The sequence below is a fragment of the Castor canadensis genome, chromosome 4 (genome assembly GCF_047511655.1).
Source record: "Castor canadensis chromosome 4, mCasCan1.hap1v2, whole genome shotgun sequence".
Taxonomy (NCBI): Eukaryota; Metazoa; Chordata; class Mammalia; order Rodentia; family Castoridae; genus Castor; species Castor canadensis.
In genome coordinates, this window is record NC_133389.1 from 78,762,036 (window position 1) to 78,778,895 (window position 16,860).

Here is a 16,860-nt window from a genome sequence, read left to right on the forward strand (position 1 = left end):
GCACTTTTTCTAAGTAAGGAACCAAGGCATCCATGCGTGCCCTGAAGAAATCATCTCCAAATTCTTAAATTGATGTACATATTGCATTTCATTTCCCTAAATATAGACATTCATGTCATTGTCCCTTAGCTGTGACCTATCTTACATCATTTCTATACACAAGGAATCATATAGATAGACAGACTGAGACTTGCAAATAAATAGTCAGTCAAGTGATGGGATGAATTTTAGAGTTATCTCCTTGAACGTTAGAGGAAAAACATGATGGTGAGATGGTGCAATTGAATGATTATTTAATGTGTGTTTAGTTGTCATCTTCATATTCATAAAAGATATCTCAGTGCTTTGAGTTAATTCTAATATACTGCGTTCTCTTTGTTTTTTCAATCAATTAAATACATTGACAAAGAAGAGTGACAGGTACTCACAGATTTCCAATTTCCAACAACTCAAAAATACCTACTTGGCATCTTGCATTTTGAGTCTAAGGATGACAACTTCTCTTTTGAAGTTAATGAATGGCATATCTTATTTGCATATACTAAACCAAAGTTAGTATGAAAAGAAGAGATCCTTCTTAAAGTTCATGATAGTGATTGCAAAAAAAAAAAATAGGCCAGCTCCTAACTTTTCAGTTGCTTATCTCCACCTCCTCTGTTCTATTATCTCTCCCACTAGTGGCTGAAGCCATATCTGAACATGGGATCCTGCTCTCCATCCAGCAACATCTTCCTCCACCCATCTGCGAGGCCACACTGCATATAACCTTCAGAGAGACTATTCTGAGACAGTGATGCTCAGACATCAAGAGACAGACACCAGAATTACAAGGAAGACTTCTACACAGATTGCTGATTGCTCTTCCAGTTTTTCATTCAATAGACCTGGTAGGGCCTGAGCTGTGCAGTTTTTACAAGTGTCCAGGGGTTGCTAATCAAGCTGACCCTATACCAGTCATTTAGAATTGTTAGCCTAAAATGTAAAACTGGCTATGTCACTGTCCTGAAAATAATTCTTTAGTACTGTTCATTCCTCATAATTTGCTCTTTGACTAGTTCTGGTGTTTTGTGTCTCCCTGTCTCCTGTTCAGGTGATGTGTTTAAAATCTGGATGTCCTGGGGTGGCTGGAACACAGACACATACAAGACATGAACTCTGCATGCACATGTCTGTGTTTGCATATAAGCATAAGATTATTCAGCTTAAACAATGTGTAGCACACAATTTACAAATAATAAATTGCAATAATCTTTATGTAAATTCTAGCATAACCAGTTGATTCCTATAATGATATTCTTACAGCTAATTCTTATCATGTTTAACTCTTATCTATAGTCTCAAACAATTTCTGTCACATATTTTTCTTTTTATTTCTTTATTTCTTTGCAAGCCATTAAAAATGTAAAAATTAATTTAGTTTACTAATATCTGGTCTGGGCAATCTACAAAATAAACAATCAAGCCTTGATTCCTGTTTGTCAGCATCTTTTGTGTAAATTCTTCCACCATGATGGATTTCAAGATATCATCAAGGACCATGGAATTGGGAAGAGATGCACTGTAGCAGCCTAGTGCTCCACTTGTATTCCACTAGATAGAATGGTTATAAAAAACCTCCAGTATATGTGACTAGGTGATAGATACTTGCACCCCCCAAAAAATAGAATTAATGAATAACTTACCCATTTAAAAATACTTTATTTAATTAAAGTTATGTAACTTAACATTTAATAATGGTTATGTTTATGAGCCAGCTCATAGCATTCCTGAAAATGTAATATTTGGTCCTCAAGTATTGAACTGACTCCCACACACCACTACTGACCTATTCTTTTAAACTCCCAAAATACTATAATGTTTGGCATTTCATGCACTGTAGCCTGGTCTGCCTTTCAGATTTTCTGCATCAGACTAACTCTATCCTTATTTCAAGACTCAGCAGTGTCCTGCCAGGAGTCTTCTGCTATTTTTTGGACTGAGCAAGCGTTATCACCTGCACTGGTTCAGTGACAAAGGCTCCTATCTGTAGTTTTCACCACTGTTCTGTGTGGCTTATTTTGGCTGTTAAACTGTAAGTTTCTCGAAATTAAGTACTGGGATCAGTCATTTCTAAGTTCAGCACAGAGTCTGGTATGCAGTAGGGGCACAATTCACACTTGAACTGAACTACTAGTGAAGATGGCTAACTCTTTGTTGTTAGAGTTCTGTGCCACTTTCTTTGTATTGTAGAGTTGGTACATTTCATATCACTTCTTCTATGAGATTGCAAGAGAGAAACAGCTAATCAATATTAATAGTAAAAGGTCTACACGGAATGAAGGTAAAAGGCTAATGCTTACAATGCAGAGTTTGGATTCCTGGTGATTTTGTTTATACTTTCTATATCCTTCATTATGCCAACTAATTGATGTTGTTTTTAAATAAAGAATGACTATGTATGAATAACATATTTGACACACATGCAGGGAGACTAAAAAACACACACACACACACATACACACACACACAGAGTAAATGGAAGACCTGCTGATTTTAATGCACACAGCTGATACCTCCTGGGTGAACCCATGGTGGGCTTTTCCCCACCTCATTGCTCACACTCTTTCTTTGGATTCCTTCTCTTGTAGACTATCTGGCATAGGTGATGAGGAGATAAAGTCTCTGGGTAAGATTCCCCAGCTCCCTACATCTTTTTCTTAAAGGCTCTGTTTACTGATTTCCTTATTGTCCTTGATCCATAAGCCTGAGGGTGTTCAGGGAGGGTGGACTCACCTCATAGTCAATGTCCAAGGCATCAGCCTCGCCCTTGGTCCGGAAGTGCTGTGTGTGTTTGTCAACGGTGAAGTTCACCAACTTGCCTACTCGCTCAATGAGGACTGAGTGCCAATGCTGGTCATCCAGGAGGCTGCCCAAGGTGGCTGCGGGTGGACTGCTACTGAGCCGAGCTTTGCTGTCATCTGTGAAGTGGGAGGAAGGCAAGATGGTGTCTGAGTCAAGGGTAAGTTTAAATCCTGCCCAAGAGCAACTTTAAGTACTAGAAGGCTCTGTGAGCAAAGCCACTTCACTCTGTTCTGAAGGCAAGAAGTGATCATCTCTTTATAAGGCTTCTGAAGAAACAGGCAGGCTTTGTCCACAGATTCCAGGGCTCAATTCTAGCATGCTTTTCTGGGTAGGAAATGCAGTGTTTTCAGAACTTAAACAATTGAATAGTGAAAAGAACTACATCCTAATAGTAACATGAATAAGATTGAAAAAGGAAGTTTCCACTTTTAAAGAAAAATACACATTCTTTGCATTTCAGTGTCTCTTGAGTGAGAAAACAGATTATGAGCTGCATCTTGAAGGAAGGGGAAATTCAGGCTAATACAAGAGGAGACAGTGGGCATGTGGAGTTATAGAAGTCCATGTACAAAGGAAACGTGGAGGATACAATCACTCTAGCTGCCTTTGTTCAGTGTCTTACTGCACGAACAACACTTAAACAGGAAATTCACAGCTTGTGCCTTTAGTCATGTAAGAGAAAATTACATCAACATTTAACAATAAGGAAGCTGAGGCTCTGTGAGGTTAAGTATACAAGCCACAGAGGTACATCCAGGACATAAATCAGTTCAGCATGGTTCTTTATTGCTGTGATTACTTATCACAGCACAAGTCGTATGTGTTGACGATTCAGTTTCTATGGAATTTGGAACACTCCCTTGGGAGGATTTGAGGAATTCAGGTGTTTAAGGACACCAGCCTTCCCTTCCACTTTTTCCTCCTCCAAGTTTGTGGAAATTCCTGGTAGCATCCTTCCACCAAAAGAGATTACAGCTGCCCCCCAAGCTCCAGAATTTGTCTCAATCTTAGTAAAATGAGCAATTAAATGCAACTAGTCACTAATTATGTATGATTTTCAACTTGGGGAATACATATATATTCAGCTCCCTTAGAAACTAGAAGCTGAATGTCTCTCCTCGCTCCTGTGAGATGTGCACCCTGCCCCTTCCTCCCCACATAGAGGCACAGCAGCCTGCTCCACAGTGTGACATTCGGAGGCAGGAGATGCTATTTTCCCTGTAGGCTGTTTACTCCCACCTCCAGTATGCCTCAAGTCCCTGTCTACTTCACTGAATAACACTTTCTTGTTTCATATAAGAGTGGTTGTGGGAGTGGGGACACTAAACTTATAATTAGAAACTGAGAGCTGGCTGAATTACTACCTAACTCTGTTTTGTTGGTTTAATGTTTGCTTGTTCCCCAAGTTTTGAGTTCTCAACTTTGGTTGGATTGCGTTAGTGAGTTAATAGAAATAGATATTTTAATTTTTCTCTATCCTACCCTTTCTACCCTTTAAGATAGGAAGAGAAAAAGAAATCTACTCCTTCCTTTCCTTCTTCCAAAGGACACTGTGATCTACCAGTGTTGATCACAGTGACACATAATATATATAAAGGACACACAGAGGCTAAAGGTGTACTGACCTCTGGGAAGGTCATAGTGTGAGGTTTTTAAGGAATAAAATATTTATAGAGAGATGAGAGAGAGGGAGAGAGAGAGAATATGCAAAGCAGTTACTGTAGGGAAGCATGGATAGACCATGCAGGGCAGGTTAATGTTCCTTGCAGAGCAACAGGCTGAGGAAGATTGGAAGCAGGTGCATCATTATCCAGCTGGGAGAAGCAGGTGCCTTTCAGGCTCAGGTGCCAGGAAGGGTGGAGGGATCCCAGCAGCAGGAAGGAGCTGCTGGCAAGGCTGGCTCCAGTATCAAGGACTGTATGCTTGGTTACAGAGCTTACATTTCATCTTTAAGGAATAGAATAAATGGGTGAACCAGTAAATCAGAGATTACTAGTTCAGATTAACACTGAAGAAAGATTATTTTGACGGTTGCATGAGATATTTGACGTTTGCTGCCAAATTGTCTTCTATCAAGGCCATACCTACTTAAAGTCCTGCTAGGAATTCATAAGCATTCTTTTACCACAGCTTCCCGAGAAAATGTAGTCTAGCTTTAAAGTTTTGTCTGCCTGACAGATAAAAATGCATTTCTGGATAATTTTAATATGCATTTCTCTTAATATGAAGTTGAAAATTTCTTCATTTTTATTTCTCTTTTGTGGACTATCTTCTTATCTTTACCTACTCTTTTTTCAATCTGTATTTAACCCATTATCTGTAATATCAATTTTAACAATATTGCTTTGTTTTTTACTTGATGTTGCTTGATGTTTTGATGTTGCTTCCCTGACTTTGTTTGTTTCTATTGTTTACTACTCAAGATATTTCCTATTGAATGTACTGTGAGGGAGAGGACTAGAGGGAAGGGGAGGTGAGTGGAGAGGGTAAAAGAGGGTGAATGTGGTCAATATACTTTATAATGTATATGAAGATAGAACATTGAAACCTGTCGAGATCATTATAAGTAGGGCGGAGGGGCATGAGGGGTAATTATGGGATGAAACTAACCAAAGTATAATATAAACATGGAAATGTCACCATGAAACCCCCTGTACAACTATTATATGCTAATAAAATGTTAAAAGATTTTTTTCTGTTGAAAATTCATCATTTCTTTTTATCCATTGACTTGTGCATTTGCATTATAGTTTAAGAGGCAATCTCTATTCTGAGATCCCAGAAGCATTCTCCCAAATGTTTTTCATCTTCATTACATAATGGGATTTATTCTGATGTATGATATAAAATACAGTTCTATCTTGATCTTACATTTTTAGATGATTGCCAAATTGTTTTAGCAGATCCACTATTTTAAACTCCTTGGTGATTATTCTAAGGAAAGAGGGTGTGTAAGGTTCAGTGGTAAGTATGGGTTTGTTAGTCAATTAGATCAAGCTTCTCTTCACATACAGGGAAATATTTAAATCTTGAATATTCAAGCAGGAAGTTTTAAAGTAGGTTGTTGCCACCATCCTCTCCCTGTGTTCACTGCCACTATTACCCCACTATGTGATGTGGACCAGACCTCTGGACTGTGGTATGCCAGGAGAGCACTGGAACTCTTGTCCTTCCCTTCCTAAAGTCCAGAGTCCGCCCTTCCTCTTCCTCTCTCCATCCTGCCATGACTCAGAAAACTCTACTTTTAATCCATGTGACAATTCTTCTCTTCCTAACTTTAAGTCATTAGAGGAATAAATATACACATTCTCTTAGTGACTACTTTTTGCTCACTGTATTTAATAAAACCATAAACCCTAATTATGATGCTTATCTTTTCATGCAACATACCGCATGGAATATTGGTGAGCACATAAAACAATTTGCTGACCTTTCCTCAAAGTGGATTAGCATTGTTCCTTGTTTATCTTGTTCATTTACTTAGCTAATATTTTTACAGCTGAAGATAAAGCAAAATTGAATCTCATCCATTTTTTGGAAAAGCATATGTCAGTAAGCATTGAAGAACTTAAAAATATTATGTAGCCACAAAAATTATGTTTTAAAATACTTCTATCATTTAGAAATGTATGTAGTAATGAATGCCTTTCTTGATAAAATAAAAAGTAACATCCTACAAATAAAATATTTAATAATTTATATATTTATGATTTAAAATATAGAGAAACAGAATAGGAAAGTATAAATATGGACTAGCCACAGATGTAGCAAAGACAGATCTAAACACTATGAACTAGGAAAACTCAAAAATACATTTACAATATTATGTTCTTTTATAGTGAGCATAATTATTTTCGATAAGAGGAAAATAAACTTAATCCACCCTTTCCCCTTAAAATTCTGTGGATAAATATGCCAATTCTTTCACTCTTACTAACAACTCTTATTGTCTGGTTAAGGACATCATATTGCATTGTATTCAACCAAATGAACGTTTAATTAGATTTTCTTCCTTAGTCTTACTAGTTCAAACATAGATGCCACTCTAACTTTCTTTTTCTGGGAATTTCAGATAGCCCAAGAAAAGGGAGACGAGCAGTTTTATAACATGTTATTTCAGAAAAAAAAAAAAAAAGCCATTCCTAGAAAGGAATGCTATAGTGTTGATAAAATAGATGGTCAGTCCTGTGACGTTTCCTATGCCTGTATCCTTCAGAATCAAAGTCCCTCTCCTTTAATTTACCAATTATCAATATTGCTATTTACTTATATTTATTAATCTTCTCACATAAGGTAAACAATACAAATGTTTCATTTTTCCCCCAGACACAATTCAGCACAAAGCTCAGGCTCAAACAAACCATCTGCCTAACTTAAGGACACAAAGAATTAGGGATACACCCACCTCCATCTGACTGCAAAGTTAACATTCTCTCCACTATTCCTACTGCATTCTTACATCCCACGCAATAATGTTATACTGCTAAGTAGGAACAGAGAGTCCCAGAACAGAATTTGATGAATTGGAAAGCAGACTTGTGGCAAAGGAAAATGGTGCAATACAAAAGAGTAATCACATGACATAGAGTGAGAGGGCAAATTTAATTTCCATACCCTATCTAGTACCAGAAACATACACCCATATCCTTGTTTGATTGCATGCAAGACCTGGTTGACACTCCTGAATGAAATGAGAAGCTGACAATGTGTTTCCCGTAGACTTGACCCAAAAAACAGGGCAAATCTCTATGTATCACTAAAACAATAAAATACGTGTCTTTTTTTTCATTAGGAGATTTCTAAGTTTTAAAGATTGAAAACATCCTTCAGATTTAGGAGTTGTTCAACTCTGGTCTTTGTATTCATCTTCTGTGACTTTTCTACTTTACAAAACTAATATAATATTTTTATGTTATCTAGTTTAGAGGATGCACAGTTACTGTGTTTTAATTAATATTGCAAAGCTAAAAGGTAAGCAGAAATAATTATTTTACTAGGTTGGGAACTCCTTAAAAATTGTGACTGGTGCTGGATGCCAGAGGCTCATGCCTGCGATCCTAGCTATTTGGGAGGCTGAGACCAGGAGGTTCATGCTTCAAGGGCAGCTGGGAAGGGAAATTTTGAGAAACCCATTTCAAAGGGAAAATAGTTGGGCATGATGGTGCATGTCTAGCAAACTAAAATAGGATATCTACCTGTTTAAAACAGAAGTATCTCATTCCAGGCCAGCCTGGATGAAAAACAAGATGCTACCTTCAAAATAATCAGAGCAGAAAGGTTTGGAGATGTGACTCAAGCAGGACAGTGCTTGCCTCTCTGTACTTATAAATTAAAGGTTCACCTTTTCCTATTGACGCTGCCTGAAATGTCTGTCTTCCTCCCATCTCCATGATCAAGTCTCCAGGTAAGTCAACGTTAATCCTGGACAACTCAGCTCCATCTTAATCTCTTCATTGTCACAATTTAACATATGAATATTGACTGTCTGATATTTAATATACAGTTATTTTGTGAAAGTATGTAACATTTATCATGACTAATGTCGAGTCACTGGAGTAGGATTGGAAGATGGTTTAATCTGTGGTCTACAACTATGTGGGGCTTTGATCTTACTCAACTGATCACTGAAGGGCTTTATTATGAAATACTTTTGGTGTTTCTTAAAAAGAAATAGTGTGTAGGATTACTCTGTGACTTGAAAACATATACATGTTTATATAGATGTATATATATATTTAAAATATTAAATACAGTGTCTGAGTGTGGGTTCTCAAAAAATAGCAACTTGTAAAAACAATCTTTCAAGAGACATGATAATCATAAATATTTATTGGATCATTTATGGAGGTACCTGAATTTCAAAAGACCTAAAGTAAATGTTCACTGAACTCTTTGGGAGATATGAAAAACCTTCACTCACCTGTCTCAGTGAGTTGACCAAGCCATCTGGGACTTTGGCTTCTGAACCCTGAACTTGGCCCTCTAAGAACATTCTGCTTTCTTTTTGCTCACTTTACTACAGCTGTACAGACTGGGGAATGGCCAAACATTCTGCCTCAGTTCAAAGACGTTGAACTCTTGTAAGGAAGAGTGACCTGTGTGCTCTATTGATGTCTTGTTTAGTTCATACACTAGCTCCTTAGTCACGTAATTCATCTGCTCTTTGATTCTTCACCTGCCTATGTGGTTCTGTAGAGGGAAGATTGCCATGGGCGATCTGAATGAGATGTGCAAAAATGGGAAGGGAATCTATGTAACTCCCTTGTGGATTGTAAGAAGAAAGCTCATTCCCATTTAATAGTTCTGAAAAAAATATTAATAGTCTAAGTGCCTTAAGAAAGCAGGCAAAAGGGAACTATCGCATTAAATTTCACTATAGAACTGATTCTGCCCAAATCAGACACAGTAAAGGTAACTAGATAATATGAATTAGAAAGCCAGAAGAGTGTGACTTGAAAAGAACAGCACACTGTGTATGTCTCCAAGCAGTTCATATTTTGTCTAATGTGTTGTGTCAATTTTATCCAGTCTTTGATGCAATTTGAAAATAAATTTCACTCTTTCCTTCTTTATTAGAAAGTAAATCCTAAAAAACAACTCTCTTCTCTCTTTTTAGTATTACTAAATACTACATAGGAGGCAGAAAAGTATTCTATAAAATAGCCACTTACTTTTTCCTCACTTGGTTTTCTTTTTCTGTTTTGTTTTGTTTTCCTATAGAAGAGCTAGTCTGGTTTGCCTTTGCATCTTCAGGAGCTCTTTGTTTTCTGTATGTTGCTTCTCCTACGTTCCCTCCACACAAAGGTGGCTGAGGACCTCTCCCTCTTTCCCTGGGATAGGAAGTTGCTTAAAATCAATACACGTGTGCCTGCACTGAGACAATCCAGAATGGAAGCCAACCCACAATGGGTAGACATTCTAACCAAGTAGAAGCAGGAAGGCATTCTCTACTAAATTCCCTGACATTTGACAAATTTGAGAGTCACCCATGCATAGCCAGGACACTTAAAGAAAACAAGGTTTTCCGTTAAAAAGACGGAATTTTTCCCCATTCGCACATGGAAAAATTAAAATGTTCTTGTCTCTGTTTTCCTTCTGAATCTTAACTTTCTAAAATGTACCTAATAGATGCTCAGTTGTGAGCAACTCAGTATACAGATGTGTGTTTAAACTTTGCTGAGGTTACTTTAGAGTTTGAATTGCTAAAAGAAGTAAACAAAGAAATAAATAGATACATACTTGTCAATTAGCTCCCCCTACATAGCAATATTATCTTGTGTCAAAGAACAGTTTGCCATAAACATTTTAAAATGTGGTAATTTTCTTCTCCCATGAAGATAAAAGAAATATATCATTTAGCTTGTACTGCAGTGACTCTGATACACTAGAAGCATCAGTATGTATTTCTGTGACTTTGTGCAAAAAGCAATTCTCCATTGCCCGACATAGAAAGAGAATGGGCAGAGCCTGACTTACCCAAGTTGAGATACAGGGAGAGACTCCCTTTTTGGAGCTCAAGGGTGATGTGGTCTCCACGTTGTCCTTCCCCATGGAACAGGACCCCATCTCCTTGCATGCTCTTGAACTTCAGAGAGATAACATCTTTGAGAGTGCTCATCAACTTCTGGTTGAACCTGTATAGAAGCGAGCTCCGGCCATCAAAGTCAGCCACATCTGATTCTGGGCACAAAAAGAGGAGGGAAAGATAAATCAGCACATACCCATCCTCATACTTGCTGTTCCCACCACCATAGATGCTGTTCAAGTCTCAGGAATGTTCTTGAGACATGGAAGTTCCTCTCTAAACAAGAAGCACAGAGAATAACTCAATCTAATTAGACTCAGAGGAATTATTAATTTATAAGCAACCACCACACACCGAGTCAAAGGGAATTGATCATCAGACTCAAAGTAAAACTCTCATTAGAGATGTGCCAGCTTTGCTTGAAGGGAGAGTGAGAATACCACAAGTACCTATGTCAGAGTGTTATGTGTCAGATGACTGGTTTGTAATAATTTCTCTTGATTTATTCTTGTTAATTTGCTTCTTACAGATGGAACTATTTGATCTCTTCATCTCAGGCTAGAGATAAAAAAATATATAGTTTATTATGCCATCTGGTTGAATTGTTAGTTCTTCTCAGAGTCTTGTGTTAAGGATTCTGAAACTTCCTCTGGGCTTAGCAGAAAAGAATAGCCAGTAATGGAAGTCTTAGTATTTAAGCAGAGAGTGCAAATTGTATCTTTCCCAACCTTGCTTGTCCTGGGCAAATTATATATCATTTTCAGGATGTTTTAGGAGATTAGATAGATAGATAGATAGATAGATAGATATGGATATAGATATAAATTCACTGTTTTTTGGCTTTGATATTACCTGAGATATTAGTCATTAAATTGATATGTAAAAATTATACATAATTATGAGATGACATACAATGTTTCAATACCTGTATGATTGTGTAATATTAAATCATGGTAATCATATTTACTTCTTCAAACATTTATCATTTTGTTGAAATCCAAAACACTTTTTCTAGTTGTTTTGAAAAACATAGTATATTACCAATATCTCTAGTCAGTCTACTGTGGAATAGAACACTAGAGATTATTTCTCCTTTCTAACTATAACTTCATACCCATTGACCAACTTCTCCCCAACCCTTTCTCTTCTCTGCCATCCCCATTGTCTGCTAACCACCATTCTAATCTCAATTTCTCTGAGATCAAACATTTTAGATTCCACATATGAGTGAGATCATCCTACTTCTTTCTGTGACTGGTTTATTTCACTTGTGTAGGGTCTCCACATAGCTTACAAAAATATGTAAGCAATAATGAGAGATTTTACTTGGGAGGTGTTATTGTAAGTTATGTTCACATTCTTTTTACTATTTTTATTACAAAAATGTTTATAGTTATATTTTATTACTTTTATAATAAAAAAGTAGTTATTTAATAATAACGACTCAGATACATTATATATAATGTCATACGGGTGAAGCAGAGGTGAATAGATGAATGGACAAGGTGAGATTATTGTTATTTGAAAACCAGTATCCATGAAAATTCAATTTTTCAATATTTGTCAAACAATTAAAATTCTCAGGTTAAGTGCATATAATGACATATTAAGTATTTCTTTCTGATCAAGGAACAAGAAATATCCTTTACAAATCTGAAATTCTGAACTAAAAACAATGAAATTTTCACTTTTTTTAAAAACCAAAAAAGGACACTGATGACATCAGAATGTAAAATGAAACTTTCCAGATCCAGAGAGATTTTCAAAACCTCTAAGAAGCTTCCCACCGCAGCAGTGCATCCATGCCTGGTCACTGACTGGACCTTTATCCAAACCAGTGGAGGCTTACAGGTACCCAATTGACCTCATCAAGGAATAATGAGCACCATAGCATAGATAAACTATGAAAGCCATCACTTGTTAGCTTGCACACCTTGGAACACTTTCCTAAGACTTGATTTCTTTATGTATAAAATAGGGATAAATATGTCCATTAGAAAATGATGCTGCAATAATTAATTGTGTTAATAATGTAAAATAACAACACATTCAAAATGATTCTAATTCTATCTTACTGAGTACATCATTTGCCTTAAATCAGTAACAGGCAGTAGGATGTCAGGTTAACTGGATGGCCTTGATTTCCTAACCAGTCCACTCTAGTGAGTAGTACTCCACTTTTCACTCCTAGGTGACATTCCACTCTTTAATTCAATGGTTTGCTGCCCAGAGAAGGGTGGGTGGGCTCTGTGCTTCCTACTTGGCCACGTTTCAACTTCTCACACTCTGGTTGAAATTCTTCATGTGCCTGGGTATGCACTGTGAATGCATGCTCTCTCCTGATTGCTTTTCTTCTGCCACTGCTCAAGACTCTGCAGGGGCAATTAAGTTCTTAGGAGCTTATTGCTCAACAGTGAGGAAAACAACCACACAGCATCCATCAGAGCTTGTACAGGTGAATGCAGGGAGTCATGCATGCACAATGGACTTAACCATTTCAAAGGGGGGGGGTCAAGCTCAGCAGGGTGTCACAAAGAAAAGGAGCTGCATACTCTTCTTGAGTGATGTGCATGGCAAGAGATGAACTCAGAGAAGACAAGGATATGTGGTGCCTCTCAGGACTGCAGGAGGTTTGGTTGGTCGGAGTAGGGGATAGGCAGAAAGGTCTTTGCTTCCCAGGATAGTTATTCCTTCAGGCTGAGAGACATAGCACAAAGAGTGCTTAAGCAGTAACTGAAAATTCACATTTATTCATGGAAACATCTGCTCCACTCCCATAGGCAGGTTCAGTTTTGAATTTTTATTTCCCTAGTACTGGAACATCACCCCATGAGGCATAATGTACCATGTTAGAGTCACTGCCTACAAATTACATTCATTCCAACCACACATTCACACCTCCCTGTACTGGAAATCTCCTGAGAATCACAAGTTCTAAGTAGTCTGAAACTTGGAAGGCAATACCTGTTGCTTACTAGGTGTGGGTTGACCAAATATCTTGATTTTCACAAACTTCAGTTCTATCTGTACAATGGGGCTTATAGAACCTTATTCTACAAAGTCATTGTGAGAATTATGTAAGCTCATGCCTCTAAGTGAAAAGACATTCAAGATTCAAGACCTTTTCCTCTCCCCAATTCATTATTAATCCAAAGAGATTAATTAGTTGGAAAGGTTTCAATCCTAGTATGAAGATGGTATAAAGAGGGCTTTGGAGTTCAGTAGCCTGCACATCACATTGAGAAGCATATAACCAAACACTCATCACCACTGCTTGACTTCCATATTCTTAAAATCTACCCAAAAGTGCCGTCTTGGATTCACCTTTCCCATCTCCACCTGACACAGCTTCAGAAAGCATGTCTCACCTTTGTGAATGCCCTTCAGTAAACTTCCTTTGCATTGATAACTTAATTCACTCTCTAAGACCTGAGCAGGATCTGGTTCTGTCAACCTGTTCCAAGCCATCCTCTACTCCTGTCCTAACCTACACTCCAATGTACATTGTGACAGTAGTATGTGCTGTGCTTATGAATGTGTGTGGTGAGGAAAATGTGGATGGAGCCCACCATAAGTCTTATAATTTTCTAAGTGTGTGTGTGTGTGTGTGTGTGTGTGTGTGAGTATGCGTGTGTTTGCATGTGAACTCATTTAATCACATTAATTATCTTTTGAAGAAATATCATTACAATTATTTTACTAAGTGAGGAAATCATGGCACAAGGAGATGAAATATGTATTCAGTAAAATATGTGTTTAGTGAAATACGTTTTCATCCAAACTTCTAACCTGCCCCATGTGACTTAACCACATTAGTGTATTGGAACTGCTGAACTTGTTCCCACGTACAGTGCTGTGATGCTCTGATACTGAGCTTCTCAGTGCAATTCCTGGCCTTATTCCTAAGAGGTTCCTGCATTAGTCTACCTCAAAGCACCCTTCATAATTCGACTTCCACTGAACTTAGATTCTTGTGGGTTTCTTTGTTTGTTTGTCCAGATCCCCAGCATGTTGGTGCTCTCCATTAGGGCAAGGGATAGATGGACATTTTTTTCTGTCTTAGTTTAGAGTCTAGAAACACCTCTGACCCTCTGTAGCCCATATGGCCCAGCAAAATGCTGCCTGACTATCTGCTGACTTTCTGCCACATCACCTTAGGTGCTGACTGCCTATCACACTCACAGTGTTACTTCCCTCATTAGGACACGCTCTCCACTCGAGTGAGGGTCCCTGCAGCATCCTTCACATTTGCTCATTGGTGTGGCAGAGAGATATGCCCCTTTGTGAGCACAACTTAGCCTTGTGGAGAATTGAAGATTTGTTCCTAATACCACTAACACTTACTTTGCCTATCCAAAAGAACTCAGACAAACATCCTGGACATTTGAAGTATTAATTAAATAGCACATGAAATGTATCAGTCATTTCACAGATGGAGAGAAGCAGAAGTTTAAGAAGGATTAAAGGTTTCCCCAACTGAAGACTTAATACCTCCTTCAGACACGAGGAAAATACTTGTTATTTCCCAGCATCACTGGATTAAGCAGATTTAAAGTGGCAACAATAAAAACCCATACCTTTTATATTACTTGTTAACAAAAAATCATGCTATTCTATTTTGTACTAATTAGATATTATTGTAACCACTCTGTCCTGATCGTCTTGTTTGAACTCCAATTTGCAGATGGGGTCTGGCTATGGGCATTAAACTTGTTATTTTTCTTATGTAAGTATGCTGATAGGTTCTCTTAAAAACACAGAAAGAAAAAGGAAAGAAAAGAAAAGAAAGTGCGTTGGAAGGCATACAAGGGTAGAGATGAGGTCATATTGGCAGATGGAGAAGAGCACGATTGCCTCAGAAGGCAGCGTTAAGGACACCAAGAAAACGACTAGCAGAAATAAGTTATATTTCATATTCTCTCTCACAGATCACCTAAGACATGTGTGGAAATTTCTTCCTCTGATTAAATAAACTGTTCCCTAGGGATAAAGACACTATTTAGCACACATTACTTCATTTAATGTTCTTAACAGTCCTGAGCAGTCCAGACTTCTTCTTTTGAAAAATGGAGAATCCACAGCTCAGAAAGATTATACACCTTGCCCAAAGGCATACACAAGGTAATGAGTTGTTTGACACTGAAGCCACATATTCTTCCTCATTAAAGAATGGAGGGTTATCTTGAGGATTACATGTGATATAAAGGACTTTGTTCAGTGAGAAAAAAGCATGCATTGGGGAGTGAATGTGAGTGTGTGCCTCAGAAAGAAGATGCCAACTTAAGGAAAAGATTGTGATGAAAAGATTTCTTTTCCTTAAAGGTTTATATGCATTTCTCTAGTTCCTTGCTTTTCTGTACTTGCTCCTGCTCACACATATCAATTTCATTCAAAGCAGTGGCTCTTCCTGGGAGGACCAGGAAAACCACAGAAATCTGGGAGGTTTCTTTGGGTGGATTTGTGATGTCCTATCCTCTAACATGTCCACTGAGCTCAGACCCTCTGTCCCAGTTGATTTTTGTGGCCTCACTTCACTCAAACGTTCTTGGTTAACAACTTTACTGAGTTCCATCAACACCCAGGTCCACGTGTGCAGTACAGCATGGACAGTGAGAGCCTTAACAGAAGTCCCTTTTTTGAAACACTAAGCTGGGGACCACAACCACAGCTCCAAGTCTGAGTGCTGTGTGCTGCAGTTATCCAAAGAAGGGGTACCTAGGCCCTACCCAGGGGATAGCAATGTGTTCTGGCAGAGGCAGTGTTTCTTCTGAGTCCTGAGTGATGAGTTGGAGGTCTGGTATGTGAGATGAGGGTAAAGGATATTACCAGGAGAGAGAAGAAGCTATATATCTAAAGCAAAGAGCAGAGAAAGTGCAGGGCGAGATACTGGGTCCAAAAGGAATCAGCCTGGTAGGAGCAGTGGCTTAGGCAATGTGTTCTCAGGATCAGTAGCACTGGTGTGGCCAAGGAGGCTGCCAGAAGTACAAGACCCAGTATCTCATTACAAACCTCTGGGGACAGAAACATTGTGGCATGGATCTCCTAGATGATCCCTATGTTGTGGAGATGCAAAGACCTGTGTTGAAACCTAGAATGCCAGAGGCTCTGGGAAGTCAACAAACAAGAACCAGAATCAGGGTCTTCTTAAAGCTATACAGATTTCAATTTGATCCTGAGGTCAGTAAATAGTTCTTAAAGCATTTGAAATAGGAACAAGCTTGCTCAGTTTTGGTTTTCAGAAAATGCTTTTGGTTTTTAGAAAACTCATCAGATTATTTGCATAGTCAGCCTGCATTCAAACCTGGCCATTCATCTCTGCTTTGTTCTGTGATATTATCCAATTTTTTTCTCATGCCATGATAGTGCAATCCTAATGTGGGCCTTGTGTGTGTGTTTTCTGCTGTACATACCTCATGACCACTTCTCAACATTCCTCATTTTTTCTGTAATGCCATGACCCAGAACACAGCTGTTAAGATATTTATTTCTTGGAG

The 16,860-nt window shown here is 38.1% G+C and overlaps 1 protein-coding gene across 3 annotated transcripts in view; it reads right to left on the reverse strand.

Moving 5' to 3' along the window:
* The window catches only part of Cntnap5 (contactin associated protein family member 5), an 826,603-nt gene that overhangs the window by 423,969 nt on the left and 385,774 nt on the right, over positions 1-16,860 (reverse strand). For all 3 annotated transcript variants that reach the window (XM_074070497.1, XM_074070498.1, XM_074070499.1), the window contains exons 5-6: positions 10,318-10,521; positions 2,773-2,957 (exon numbers count right to left, since the gene is read on the reverse strand). In XM_074070497.1, coding sequence (XP_073926598.1) covers positions 2,773-2,957; positions 10,318-10,521 — 389 coding nt within the window. The remainder of the gene's footprint in view (positions 1-2,772; positions 2,958-10,317; positions 10,522-16,860) is intronic.